General features: G+C 40.7%; 1 protein-coding gene across 2 annotated transcripts in view; it reads right to left on the reverse strand.

Moving 5' to 3' along the window:
• Positions 1-14,190, reverse strand: part of nlgn4xa (neuroligin 4 X-linked a) — a 107,058-nt gene that overhangs the window by 73,890 nt on the left and 18,978 nt on the right. Inside the window, exon 3 of one of the 2 annotated variants that reach the window (XM_079852593.1) lies at positions 1,540-1,599. The exons of the other annotated variant lie outside the window; for it this stretch is intronic. Coding sequence (XP_079708719.1) covers positions 1,540-1,599 — 60 coding nt within the window. The remainder of the gene's footprint in view (positions 1-1,539; positions 1,600-14,190) is intronic. 2 annotated transcript variants of the gene reach the window in all.

Below are 14,190 nucleotides of genomic sequence, written 5' to 3' on the forward strand. Positions count from 1 at the left end.
CCCCGTATTTCTGTTTAGGAAAGTAACCAGACGAGTGTGAGGAGACAGGGTGGTGGAGGGATGCTGAAAACTGTCGAGGAACACAGGTGAGTGGACTATGTATATATATAGGCCTCCGCTCATTTGCTGATTGGGTAGACATGTTGATTACTGATTGTTGACAGCAGGTTGGAATGACGTGATAATTGGATTGATGATTATTGGAATGACGTGATGATTGGATAGATGATTTGAACGTGTTCCTCCTGAACTTTGTTAATAAAACATCATATGTGTGTTCCTCAGAAGAAAGAAAGTCAAATAAGTTTAAAATGACATGAGAGTGAGTGAATTATGACATAAATTTTATTTTTGGGTGAACCATCCCTTTGAGTTAACTCAACTTAGACAGCCCAAAAAGTACTAAAATTAAAATTTGCTTTGGAACCCTATATTTGGCGGACCGATGTCACACTGTCCACAGATTTTACTGTTAACATTATGTGATTACACAGGTCACAGAAGGAGTAACAGCTATATATTTCAACAAAATTTGTGAGCAATAGTATTCAGATAACTTAACTTGGAAAAAGAGCAAAAATAAGATCTTCGAAAATGTTTCTTGTAGTATTTCCCCAGCTATCTACAGACACGTGTTTGCTCTCTTCCATACTAATACAGGTATCAGAGGGCAATCAAAAAGTACAACATGTCTGGACAGCAGCAATCAATGATCGTACACATCACTCAAAGATCATGACAGCTGACTCCTCGCCAGCCACAAACCACAGTGAGATCCACTGCAGCAATTTATCAGTCGTGTCAAGAGCAACCTGAAGAGAACAACACATCCTGTGCCCAATATATATCAATTAAATTACCATATGCTCTGTGTTGATTATATGACGTATATAACATACTTCACTGCTTTCATTCGCACGGCTCAGCATTTCAATGCATCATGTCTTAAAGTGCTATTTGTCCAAGTCTAATGGGATGCAAAAGAGCAAGCTATTAATATTACAGTAGGAAGAGTTTCTTCAACCCAGCATCTAACAGGAGTTACAAATGAACAGATTTCCACTGTCAAAACAACACAGGTTAGTGTTCATGCTTCACCGGGCAATGAAGGAAAAACAATAGCAAAACTGAGAAAAAACATGACTGTTTAATAATTTCTTTGCGGAGAAGAGGAAAAAAAGCATGCAGGCTTTCGTCAACCGTCTTTCACTTTGCAGCACTGGGAGAAAGTAATGTTTATGAGAGAACAAGTGTTATTTTATGGATGTTATTGAATTTTCTGCACAGGCAAATGTTAGCCTTTTCACACAGCCCTTCAGCTCTGTGCTAGGAATCTCCAAAGAGGAAAGAGGTGTCAAAAGGGGTCCAAGGTGTGCTTTATGATGGTGTGCTTCAATGGCCAAAAAAGTTAAGAACAAAATTAAATTGAAGAATTCATTACAGAAAAAAAAGGGGAAAAAAAATGCTTTCATGCAAGCTTCAGGCTGGAGTCTCTATTGTTTGTCTTAAAAATAATGGGGAAAAGATGGGGGAAAATACCTTTATTTTCGCCACCCTCATTATTGGTGAAATCATCGCCTTTGACTGTGTTGGCTCCTACTGTCAACAACAGGGGAAAGGTAAAGAGGATAAATGGGGGAACAGCAGTTTTAAAACAGCAGCTTAAATAGTAAACGAAAATCATTATTATATAAATCTGGTAGAACAACTGCTCTAAAACATTGAATATTAATCATTGGGGCTTTCTAAATGAATAAATACTGTACTTTTTTAGATAATTACAAACATTATTTTCCTATTATAACATAAAAACAATACTTATTGAATTTTGGTGTGCAAATGAGGGGGAAGAATAAAGTGTCTATGCCACAAAAATATATATAAAAAAAAAAAAAAAACTTTTCTCAAAATTGTATCAAATGCAAATTGAGCATCCGTTGTTTCTGTAAATGACCTTGGCTCATTACATATACAGCACTGTGTGTTAACATTGGCTCACACTGAGAGATCATGCAGGTTCCAATATTTCTTCTGTTAACAGAGGATTGTGGGATGTCAAGCTGTATAAACAAAAGCAAGTAGCATGTAAATCACTAGAGTGTGAACAACACACCCACCATGCTGGGTCATAAGCATTACACCACAGGGATTATGAGGTTGGACTGTAGAACATCACATGTAATAACTTTGCCAAGAGGTGATTACGGTACAGATACTGAATAATTATACACTTCTTCTGTCATATATATATATTTTTTTTCTTTTTGTCTTAGTTTGTGTTTTGCACAAAATATGTTTTTAATAATGCACCACAGTACTTTTTTCAGCTGATTGGATTTTTTATTATTATTATTTATATTTTTAGATAAAAAATTATGAATAAATAAAACCTGTGAAATGTAGTGCTGAATTTAAGAACAGGATTTCCTGGCATGATACAGTTGGATGCCAAATGATTAGCTACTTTGCTAATCTGCATTTTCAATATCCTTTCCTCTATGAATGATGACCCTAACAGTAAATGCCAAGTATTAAAAGAGAGAGAGAAAGTTGTTTTCCTGCAAAGATGTGAGTTCACAAAGTTTGTGCTTTTACAAAATTAGAAATCCTACAGTAGAATTTGATTTAAGTATATACTCAAAATGTGTTGCACATGTCAATCCCCACATTTAGATATTTTATTTAGGTTATGTGACATGGGATTGGAATCATTGTTTTGCTTTAAGAAAATTCAGTTTTATATCAAATTGAATGATATTCTCTTGCATTATTTCTCTGCATTGTGCCTTCCATTTTTCGTTCTTGTAATAAGATGTTTTGTTCCTGCTGATGAAAAGTAGCCCTACAGCATGATGCTTCCACCACCATATTTCATTGTAGATGTAGTGTGTATTGTTAGGTTTGCACCACAGAGATCTATTTGACTTCTAGCTAAACAGCTCTGTACTGGACTCTAAATCTTTCCCATCACCACTTCATCACTGTTATGAATTTTGGCAAACTCCAGAGATCCCTTTACATGGTTCTTTCTGAGTAACGACTTATTTTGTACCACCCTCCTAAAGAGGCTTGTATTATACAAAGCTCTGCTATGGTGCAGCTTTATATGTTCCCTGCAGCCACAAAAGTGAACGTTGTATGGCTTCAGAATAACAAATGACAGCTTTGCTATCTGAGCCAAATTCTACACAGATAGGGGTTGGGAATGGGTTAATATGAGTAGATGTACAGTACATTCACTTATATTAACAACAGTAACATCTGCGGATGCCGAGAGAGCTCAACGCGCTGCAACTGTAGAAAACATGCAAATAGAAAAAACACCAGCAAATTAAGAAAACATATTCATCAGTTTGACAACATGTGCTGCAAATACTCACAATGTAACCAAATACAGAAACGTGCTGTAAATAATCGAAACGCAAATACGATCAGTAAAATAAAATAAAATAAAATAAAAAATCAAAGTTCGTCACTTTGTGGTAACCTTGAAACATTTCAGTTGTGGTCTGTGCTATTTTCTGTGCGTTTTAATGAATTTGGTTGCATTAAGCATTTGCACATTTGGACATGTGCTGTCTAACTGATGAAGATGTTTTCTTAATTTGTTGATGTTTTTTTTTTTTTCTATTTGCATAACTGTCATAGGCCAGTAAGAACTGTGTGTGTAAACCTCACTCCCCTAATCAGAGGAGGCGCTCACCTAAATTTTTTGCCAGTACTGAGACTCGAACATGTGACCTTCGGGTAACAAGTCCAACTCTCTAATTTGGTTGTGTTATGAGTATTTGCAGCACATATGTTGTCTAACTGATGAAGATGTTTTCTGAATTTGCTGGGTTTTTTTCTATTTGTATGTGTTTTCTTCAGTTGCAGTGCATTGAGTTCTCTCGGCCACCGTGTACGTCTGTAAAATGTGTAAAAAACAATTTTTGAACAGATAAACATTTTAAAACATTTAAAAGCCCTTGTAACCCTCTACAGCTTACTTTGTATTTATTTAGTCGCAGCCTATTTTGTATTTATTTAGTCACTGTCAGGAAGAAACCTCATATCTCTATATTGTGTCCTTTTTTTCATACATCATTACTATTGATCACCGTTTACGTCTGTCTGTGGGTATTGCAAATATTTAATCAATGAAAAGCAACTTCAAACTGTCGGTAAAACCCTATAAGTGTCTCTGCATGTTTAATGCAATGCAAGGGTAGCTTAAATAAAGAAAATGTTTCAATACGTACAGAATTTTCTTTACTCAAGAAACACACACACACACACACACACACACACACACACACACACACACACACACACACACACATATTTTGTATGTGTTTGGGGAAAGGAGAAGAGTGTCTTAGTCTAGTATTTGTCATTGAGTCATAGCCAGTGCTGTCTTAAAGGGGACATATCATGCTAAATCCACTTTTTTAGCCCTTAAATGCATTTTGTTGTATATTTGGAGTGTTTAGAAGTACAGAAAAGTTGAAATTATTCTCTTCAGGTGCTTCGTTGATATCTTTATATTCTGTTTTGGCCTTATTTTTCAACCTGTTCCGAATTTTCTGTTATCTATGACGTTTTGTGAACTATTACGTCACAGTATTTGCAGCAGAACTGCCAAATAAGGACATTGACTTCCAGCCCAACACTTCGAGCAATCCGCCATTTTTATTTCTCGCTGCAATTTTGTAGTCCAAGCTAAAAGATGCAGAAGTTACGAGAAGGTAAGTTAAAATGTTCGGTTGTTGGATGTAGTAACCCACACGCTTCATTACACCGTCTAATGTAGATGAACTGCCGCGCTTGTAACAGTGCGCATGTTAAACTGAAAGAACGAGCAGAGAGAGAGAGACCCGGTCGCGCGCACGCACTCTCTCTCTATCTTCGGAGCCAGGCGAAAATGTAAACAAGACACCGTCTCCAAACTAGACGCGGTCTTGCTCTCTCTCCCTCGCACATATTAATCAAAATAAATCGACACGGTGGTAAAAGGTCGGAAGACCAAAGTTTCATGTGTAAATACAGTAACACACCATTGCGATACATCCATATGAAGACGTTGTTCTGCAGGTTTGTCGTCTTCATTTTCATCTCGCTCCGGCTCCGACTCTGGCTCGAACATGTAAGGCTGGCTGGACAAGTCTTCCGTTGTTGACATTTTGTTAATAACGTGTGAATAAAAAGTTTCTGTGCCGCTAGATAATCGTATCTCTGCTATCAAACTACAAAAATGGCCGAACGGGGTGGAGTTGAACCGAGTGTCACCTCTGCAACCTGGAGAGGGGGCGGGGTATGAAGTGTCTCAATTGTATTTAAAGAGACCGCACCAAAACGAGTTGCTCTCAGACGCACATCAGAAAAGGAGTAGAAAAGGGGCCTGTGGAGCTACAATAATGAGGAATTCAGACCCAAGCATGGCAGTTCCGCTTTATATAGACTACAAATGTATGATTTATATGTAAAAAGGAACGATTTAAAAGCATGATATGTCTCCTTTAAATAGACTGTGTGTAGTACTTCATCTTTTATAACATTAGATTTTGGCCAAATGACAGAAAAAACGAAGTGCCCACAAAGCTACAATAAACTTTGAAACTTTATGAAAGTGTCTGACCAAATAAAGCCACAATATAAAATTTGTCAACACAGTATTTCATTATTTAAAAAATGCTGTTTTTTATATTCACTGAAAAGTAGCGGTTTTGGACATACAAGGTTTCCGCCCGACAGCAACTATTTGCACTTATTGAAGTTCACCATTGTTCTTTCATTGTATCTATATGTTTGTGGATCATGGTATCAATACCATGCTAAAAAGTGAACTGTTGAGTAAAGATTAAGCATGGAGCAAGATGTGTTTTAACAACGTTTATGTTATATCAGTCATTCACGCTAGAGCTTGGCTAACGTATGCGTTATTGATACAGTTCCATCACGTTCACTGCAAAAAATTAGAAAAAATACTCGGTAAATACATAAGTACAAGTAAAATAATCGATTTGTTGATAGACATATATTTGTTAATGCTGATGGTGAGAAATTACAGTTGCAACATCTCATAATGTACCTCAAACAGTGTATCACTGAGAAACGTCTCGGTTACATATGGTAACCCTCATTCCTTGACGGAGGGAACAGAGATGTACGTAGTGACAGACTGATAGGAATCTCGCTAGAGAGGCCAATCTACTTCGAGTGAAACTAAAACGAGCCAATAGACATTGGCATGCAATCATTTGCATCAGCTGTTCAGCCTCGCTGCGCCGGTATATAATGAGAAGGAGGTGCGAATGCATTTCAGTTTTTTGCTTCGGAGCCAAGCCTGATAAACTGGCCGCCCCGGCGGGCAGCAGCAGCAGATGTCGCGATGGGACGTACGTCTCCGTTCCCTCCCTCAGGGAACGAGGGTTACCATACGTAACCGAGACATTCCCTTATCGGTCGGTCACTTCTATGTACGTTGTGACCAACTAATAGGAATCCCTACCAAAGCCTCTTTAAGCAGCTCAGTGCGAGACGTACTGATAGCAACTCGAGGCAGTTGATGTGCCAATGCAGTTGGGGGGTCTGTCGACACCCCTGACACTGCATGCCCATTGTACGTGGCACCCCAGCCAATGGCAGAGGCATCTGTGAATACCACAGCATGCCTGGACACCTCTTCAGCAGGGGCTGAAGGTCTGGTGGCACGCCGGTGTGATTGTCACCCGGTGAGTGCCGTGATGCCACGCCCATCTCGGGACTCAGCCGTGAAGACAATGCTGAAGCGGTCTCATATGGAGCAGCCCGAGCGGGGTTACCGCTGCTGCTGCTGCCATATGCCCCAAGAGCCTCTGAAAAAATTTCAGCGGGACCGCCATCCTGCCTTTGAACGTGTTCAAGCAGTTCAGCACCGACTGAGCGCGTTGCCCTGAAAGTATGCGTCCTTCAGGTCGATCGCTGCAAACCAATCTTGAGGACAGATGCATTCGAAAATGCATTTCTTCATGAGTATTTTGGATGGTAGCTTGTGGAGACTCCCAATCAAAACTCGCAGGTCCAAGATCAGTCGTAACGTACCAACTTTCTTGGGTACAATAAAGTAGGGACTGTAATGCTCTGACCTCATATCGGCTGGAGGGACTGGCTCTATCGTGTCCTTCGCCAGTAGGACTGCGATCTTCACCCGCAAGACATGGGCATCGGCTGCTCTCACAGTAGTGGAGTGGATGTCCCGAAACTTGGGGGGGACGCCGGGCGAACTGAATCGCATAGCCGAGCCTGATGGTCCGAATGAGCCAGCGAGACGGACTGGGGAGCGCTAACCAGGCTCGCAGAGACCGTACAAGCCGGAAAACAAAGGGACCGTAGGCGTACCTGGAGTGGGATAGCGAGGTGGAACACAGGGACTCGGCTCGGGAGGCTCTCTCTAGGGGGCGGCCCGTGGCGGAGTCTGAGTGTGCCGTGCAACACATACCTGGTTCCACGGGGCAGGAGGTGCAGGAGGCGGCCTGGCTGCGTTCTCAAACCGCACACTGCTGCCCGCTGGCGATAGAAGGGTGAGAGTGGTGAGGATTCTCTCCTCCCACTATTCTCCGGGCCCTCTTCGGACCCAGAGATGGAAGAAACTGCTTTTTTATTGAGAATTTGGGTACCGCTGGTTTTGAGGCCCGCGGCGGAACACAAATAAAAGGAAACTGAAGATTTTCCACCCGGCCCTCTTCCGGGGGAGGGAGCAGTGCAATCACCGTCTCCCGAAGAGCAGTCCTGTCCATCTCTGGGTCGCCTGGGGGGGCCTGCCTGCGACTGGCTCCACAGCGCCGTTTAGGTGGAGGCTGCTGCTGCGGCGCGGGAGCGAGGGCAGACACAGGAGGTCGCCACCGGCGACGAGCAGACTGAGGAGCACGACGCACGATGCGTGAGGTCCGTTGTGGCACGAAGTTCCTGGAGAACTTCATGACCACCCTCGTGCAGTTCCTTCAGTGGCTTGGCCTGATGGACCTGCAGCAACGCCATGGCGTGCACGGCAAAGACGGCTTCCCCACAGGCCTTGTAAGTCTTGCTGGTTAGGTCCGATGAGTACTTACAGGCTCAGGAAGGAAGACACGGTTCTCCGCACTAAGTGGAGTTAGGGCACAGCTGCATAGCAACGGCCTGCTCCACTGGCGGGATACGCGTGTATCCCTTAGTCGCCCCGCCATCAAGGGTGGTGAGGGAGGAGGAGCCACCGGAACGGTTTCTGGCAGTAAAAGGTGCCGCCCACATCTCCGTGAGCTCCTCGTGCACCTCTGGGAAGAAAGGCACTTGGGTGGGTTGCTGAGAACCAGCACGCGCCACCCCGAGATACCAATCATCCATCCTCGCGGGCTCAGGACACGGGGGAGGGTTCCACACGAGCCCGATCCTGTTGGCGGCCCGGGAAAGCATGGCCATCATCTCCGGGTCCGTCTCGGGCACCATTGACACACTCGATGGAGGTAACGGTGCCGAGTCGTCGTCCTTGGAGAAGTCTGACCCTCCCTCCAATGCAGCGATCGACATCTGTTCATCGCGGGGAGCACAGAAGGAAACGTCTGGTACACATCTCGAGAATGGTTCAGCGCGTTCCAATGGCGGCTCTGCTGGCTGCGGAGCGTGAGAGGGATGAGGGTTCCTAAGGGGGTTGGTTCCCCGAAGGAAGCGCGCTCACCGTGATCCTTAGGTCTCCCGTGTCAGAGCACGAAGCAACCCTCTGAGGAGGGTTAGATCAAGGGCAGGCACGGGGACTCCGCCACTTTGCAGGAATGAGAGTCTCGTTCTTCCCACAATGGGTACATGACTCATCCACGAAGGCTGCCTCAGCGTGTTCGAGGCCCAGACACACGAGGCAGGTCCCAGGATCCCAGGTAACGACCGCATCCAGACACACACAGAAAGAAGGTTAATTTTTTTTTTTTTTTTTTTTTTAAGACGCGCTCTATCTGTGTAAGCTCTTTTAGGGACTGCTCTCACTGGTGCTGAGGCACACAGGGGAACGGTCACCGCGAACACAGACAGGAATGTGCACCTGTCTTACCAGCCGTGAAAACGGCTGTTGAGCGCTCTCACTGTGCACCTTACCAGCTGTGACAACAGCTTTTTGTTTGCTCAAGTCAAAACAAAAAAGAGAGAAGAAGACCGCTCTCGCTGCTGTGCCGTCACACCCGCACCAAAGTGGAGAGGTCAGAGAAAAAAGCTTGCTCGAAGTTTCACAATCTCCTGGGAGTTTGTAGAAAGCATCGAAGTGCTTGGCTCAGAAGCAAAAAGCTGAAATGCAATCGCACCTGCTGCTCATTATATACCCACGCTGCGAGGCTGAACAGCTGATGCAAATGTTTGCATGCCAATGTGTATTGGCTCGTTTTAGTTTCACTCGAAGTAGATTGGCCTCTCTAGCGAGATTCCTATCAGTCGGTCACTACGTACGTAGAAGAGACTGACCGATAAGGGAACGTCCTGCTAGAGTCGTCCTTGCGATGGAGGTTCAGGTTGAATGACTTTTCAGTGTTTCATCATCGGACTCACGCTCGCCTCGGATTGATATGGTCAAATTTACGCCATTTAGTGTTTAGTTTACGGTGTACAATCACTGAGCTGTAGGAACCATCAGGAGTCAGGACAGAGCTGACGTTGTTATGGCAATGGGTGTTTTTGTTTTCGACATGCGCGCTGTACGCGGTAGACCAATCATAACAGACTGAGCTGTCTGGCCAATCAGAGCAGAGTAGCTCGCGGAAAGGAGGAATTTAGAGAGACTGATTCATCTGATGAGTCGTTTGAGAATCATTGAAAAATGTGGTGATGTGCAAATGTATATTATGAGAAAATGAAACTGTTTTTTGATCTTTGATGCAGGTACACATGTTGTAGGAGAATCCAAAACAACATTAGGAAACTTTAAAATAGCATAATGGGGCACTTTGATATAAATCTATGGTATTTGTAAAACAGTAGCCTAAAAACATTTAGTAAAAATAAAAATGCAAAAAACTACAATAACTTCATATCAAAAATGTATTATATTCCCTTACTTGAATGTATTAAATGTATTATATTCCCTTATGCTATACATTTAATACAATACACAGGACTGTTCTAATATTACATTATTCAATATACACATAATCTTTGGCGAACTCAATGGTTACAGTTATTGTTATTACAGTAAATGTTGGTGATTTTTGCCATGCCAGTGCTTTAGAGCATGTCTGTTTCATCTGGCTTTAAACTAGTTTAAATCACAGCGACATTTGGGGTTCATAACATATAATTCTGCACCAAATCGATTCTCACTGAATCTCAAAGCGCTGCTTAATATTGCCTTTATGTGAGCAAACCACAGGAGTAAACACATCTGCTATGAGTTGAATTTGGCCTCTTATTTTCACCTTTTCTTTGTATTTGTTCAGGGGGGTTATGGTGCAACCTTAAAATTGAACTGACACTAAACAAAAATAACCAAATGCATAATTCAAAAACTGTACATAAATTAATTTATATTCATTCCCATGTTTAATGCTAAACCTTTAAATGTGAGGTTACTATAATTTTTAAGAATAGTTTTTAAGAAACAAAAAATGCCAGACTGACATAAATAATTTTGAGATTAATGATCAGAAATATCCAGTGTTCACTTATTTTTATTCAGTAAAATGAGAGAATAAATGTAATGCAGTGCTGCCTAAATCCTGCCAAATATTGATTTCTTTTAAGAAGTTCAAAATAATCTGTTAAATATAAATAATCTGTAAATGTTAATTGTAAAGTAGATTCACAATGCAAACGTAAAATCTTCAGCATAAAAGATTGAATGCTGTCAAATTCATTTTTCATTTGAATCACACAGAGAGTTCAATCATAACAAGTCTGTACATGGCATTAATTATATTAGATAATTGTCAAATGTAATCTGGCAACACTTCAGAACTGATATAAAAAATTGCAATACTTAATTTCATTACTTAATTTAGTCTACATTCATGTTTTGATTTACACATTTTCAGATCATATTGTGACATACATTAACTGATCTGTCAGCATCAAAAGTGTGTTAATGACCAACTAAACATAAATATTATGAAGTGGTATTATCTTGTTGTGACTTCTGGCTAGGTATCATGGGCTGAAATATTACTGATTGAAATTAATAGTAATAATACTTCTTATTTTGACACTGAAATATTAAACCAAGCATGCCATTGCTAACTATGATATTTTCGTCAACTTCAGGTCCTCATGGAATTTAATTGACATGTAAAGGAGGCAGTTTGTTTGTGCTGCACAATTTAAAATGACGTGCCATTTCTAGTGACAAGGGACTGTGTCAAGGACATAACTAAATATACAAGATTCCAGGAGATGAAATGTTAAAGAAGAATAATCAATCATAAAACCCATATTCTTCATTAAATCTAAATACTGGGATAGATTTGTCAGCTCATAGTTACGGCGCAGGACTGTGCCTTGAATAAGACAAGTCTCTCTCATTTTTTTGTTTATAACCTCCTCATTAAAGGAAGAGAAAAGGCAGATTTTTAATAAAGCAAGCCCAAGGGTTTTGCACCTGTAGTGCCCTGGTGGCTCAGTAATTAAGTTGAAGGCTAACTGTCTATGTCAATATGTACCTGGTGGAAAAGAAATTGATGATGGGCCATGGTTATTAATGTGAATCAAAGGATAAATAATTAAAGATTTTCTAATAATTAAACTGATTAAGTAATAATGCATTATTAAAGGTCCACAGAAATGCCTTTGCACCCAATATAAGCCCTGCATTATTCAAGTTTTTCTGTGTTAAAACATGTCAAACCTTGATTGCATGAAAAATATCCCAAAGCTTATCTAATAATATAGTTTACCCAGAACTGTTGTACATCAGTAATAAAACGTTTTGATGCACACTAAATATGTAATCTATATAGTCTCCATAAAAAGGCCAAAACACAGAACCATGCAAATAGATTAAATTGCACCCATCTGGAAGACTGCAAGTCATTCTAGTTTGTTATTTGTGAATTCAGGCTATATTGTATTAAGCTCCACAACCTTTCTAAAACTGATTCAAGATTGTCATACACAAGTACTGTATCACATTCAATTATTTGGCATGTATGTGACAATCATAAAATTTGTCATACTAAAAGTTTGCATATGGTTTGCACATTTATATATATAATGTATACACACACACACACTACAGCCTAAACACAAATAGCAAGAGCATTACATTTAGCATTCAAGTCAAGATTATCTTTTATAGCGCTTTTTACAATTCAGATTCAATGTGAATTTTACATAAAACTTTGCTATTTTTAATAAACCTGTATATAAATATCATTACTAATTTTGGCAAATAAATTTTAAAAATGCCACATATACCCCCCAAAACTGCACAACTGTAGAGTAAAACATTAATTAAAAAAAGTGATAAAAAATGCGTCTAAAAACTGACATGATTGTTACAAAATCACACTGTCTGGGGCCTCTGGAGAACTCAGAACAACTGCTAGCATAAAGTTTAAGGTAAAAATAACTGCCATTAAATAATAGTATCTTACTACATATGCAATTATAAACTGTTCATTCACTACATCACTTTACCTCTGTCTTTATCCCCTTTTATCCTCTTCTCTTCTTTTTGGCACTGTATCTATAGCAGACTATGCTAATTTAAAATGTGTCATGTAAATTCGGCCATTCGTCACAATCAGGTAACTTTCACCGTGTCTATACCTGGCACGAGCTGCCAGGCCCGTTTCTACAAGGGAGCCTGAGTGTCCTCAAAACAAACAAACAAAACAAACGCCCTCAAACAAAAGCAATGCTGTCTACATTGGATGCGGCGAGGGGCGACGCTACACAACACATTACCAACAACTGATCGCGCGCACGCTCTGTTTCTGACACACTTCAAGCACTCGCTGGGCAAGGGAAGATTGATGTGCCAGACCAGAGTCGGGAGAGGGTTTTTTGAGTTTTTTTTTTTTTTTTTTTTTTGCTTTATTTGGTAGTATTTCGAATTAATGGTTTTAAAATAGTATTATAAAAATAAAAAAATAATTAAAAAAAATATTCACTCGTTCACTCATTTTGGCACCCCTATGGATGAGTGGCGCCCCTAGCATTTGCCTATTCCGCCTATGCCGCGGGCCGGCCCTGATAACATTTGGCATTATTGCATGCAACATTATTTAATTATGAGTTTAATAATTATAATTTAATTTGTGTGCAATTGTTATTAGTACATCACCAGCAATATGCCCATAAAGCTTACACACAATCTGTTTGACTGTACAAGTGATTTAGCACACTTGATCTTAGTACATCAGAGCCATGTAAATAGGTAATGCAGATAAAAATATACAAAAGAGGTCACATGCACATGTGCATATATATGTGTGTAATTGGGTAAAAAATATTAATATATATTGACATGTGAGTGTGTATGAATGTGTCTATGAACACATGACCCCACATGTTGTGTCGCCCAGTGGTGAAGTTCTATGGTTCAATGGCTCCACATACACTTACCCCGGTCTTTCCACTCATCTGACTTCCTACCAGAGGAGGGAGATCCACTGCCCTACACACTGCTGTGTAATTGCTCGGACACATTCCACCAACTGAAGTGTTGTGCTCTTAGCTAAAACTGGAGCACCAACGTTCCTTTCACAGATATTTTACACATTAACCTGAATTCCACAGCCAGACTGAATAGTTATACGCTTAAAAATTAAATCATGAAAACTCTGAATAGTTTAGCATGTTATTGAATATGGCAGCATTGATGTATTTTCTCTTGGCGGACTAGATCTGATATACGCTGTTGTTGCTGCTGTTGATTCTAATAGATACACATACATACTGCTGTGAGCATATAAGATATGCTGCTGCTCCATAAATAGACATAACAATGGCAGATCTAGGCAGGTGGAGCTGAGGGAGGTGGAAGGTTTCAGAGGAACTCTGATAATGCGCTGCAGGGTTAGTTTACAGAAAACAATGAACCAGACTATTTAAATCACATTGGCAGCAGGATCAACAGGGGCCAATCAGCTTGTGCCATGTGGTAATGATGTGCCTGCGCCCTCTAGAGTTTGATGAATAAACTAGATTGTCACATTGACGCTAAATGGAACGCCTTGGGGTTGTGTAGTAAAGCAAGCTCACCTTGCTTTTCAGGAGTGGGTC

The sequence above is a fragment of the Squalius cephalus genome (genome assembly GCF_949319135.1).
Source record: "Squalius cephalus genome assembly, chromosome: 2".
NCBI lineage: Eukaryota > Metazoa > Chordata > Actinopteri > Cypriniformes > Leuciscidae > Squalius > Squalius cephalus.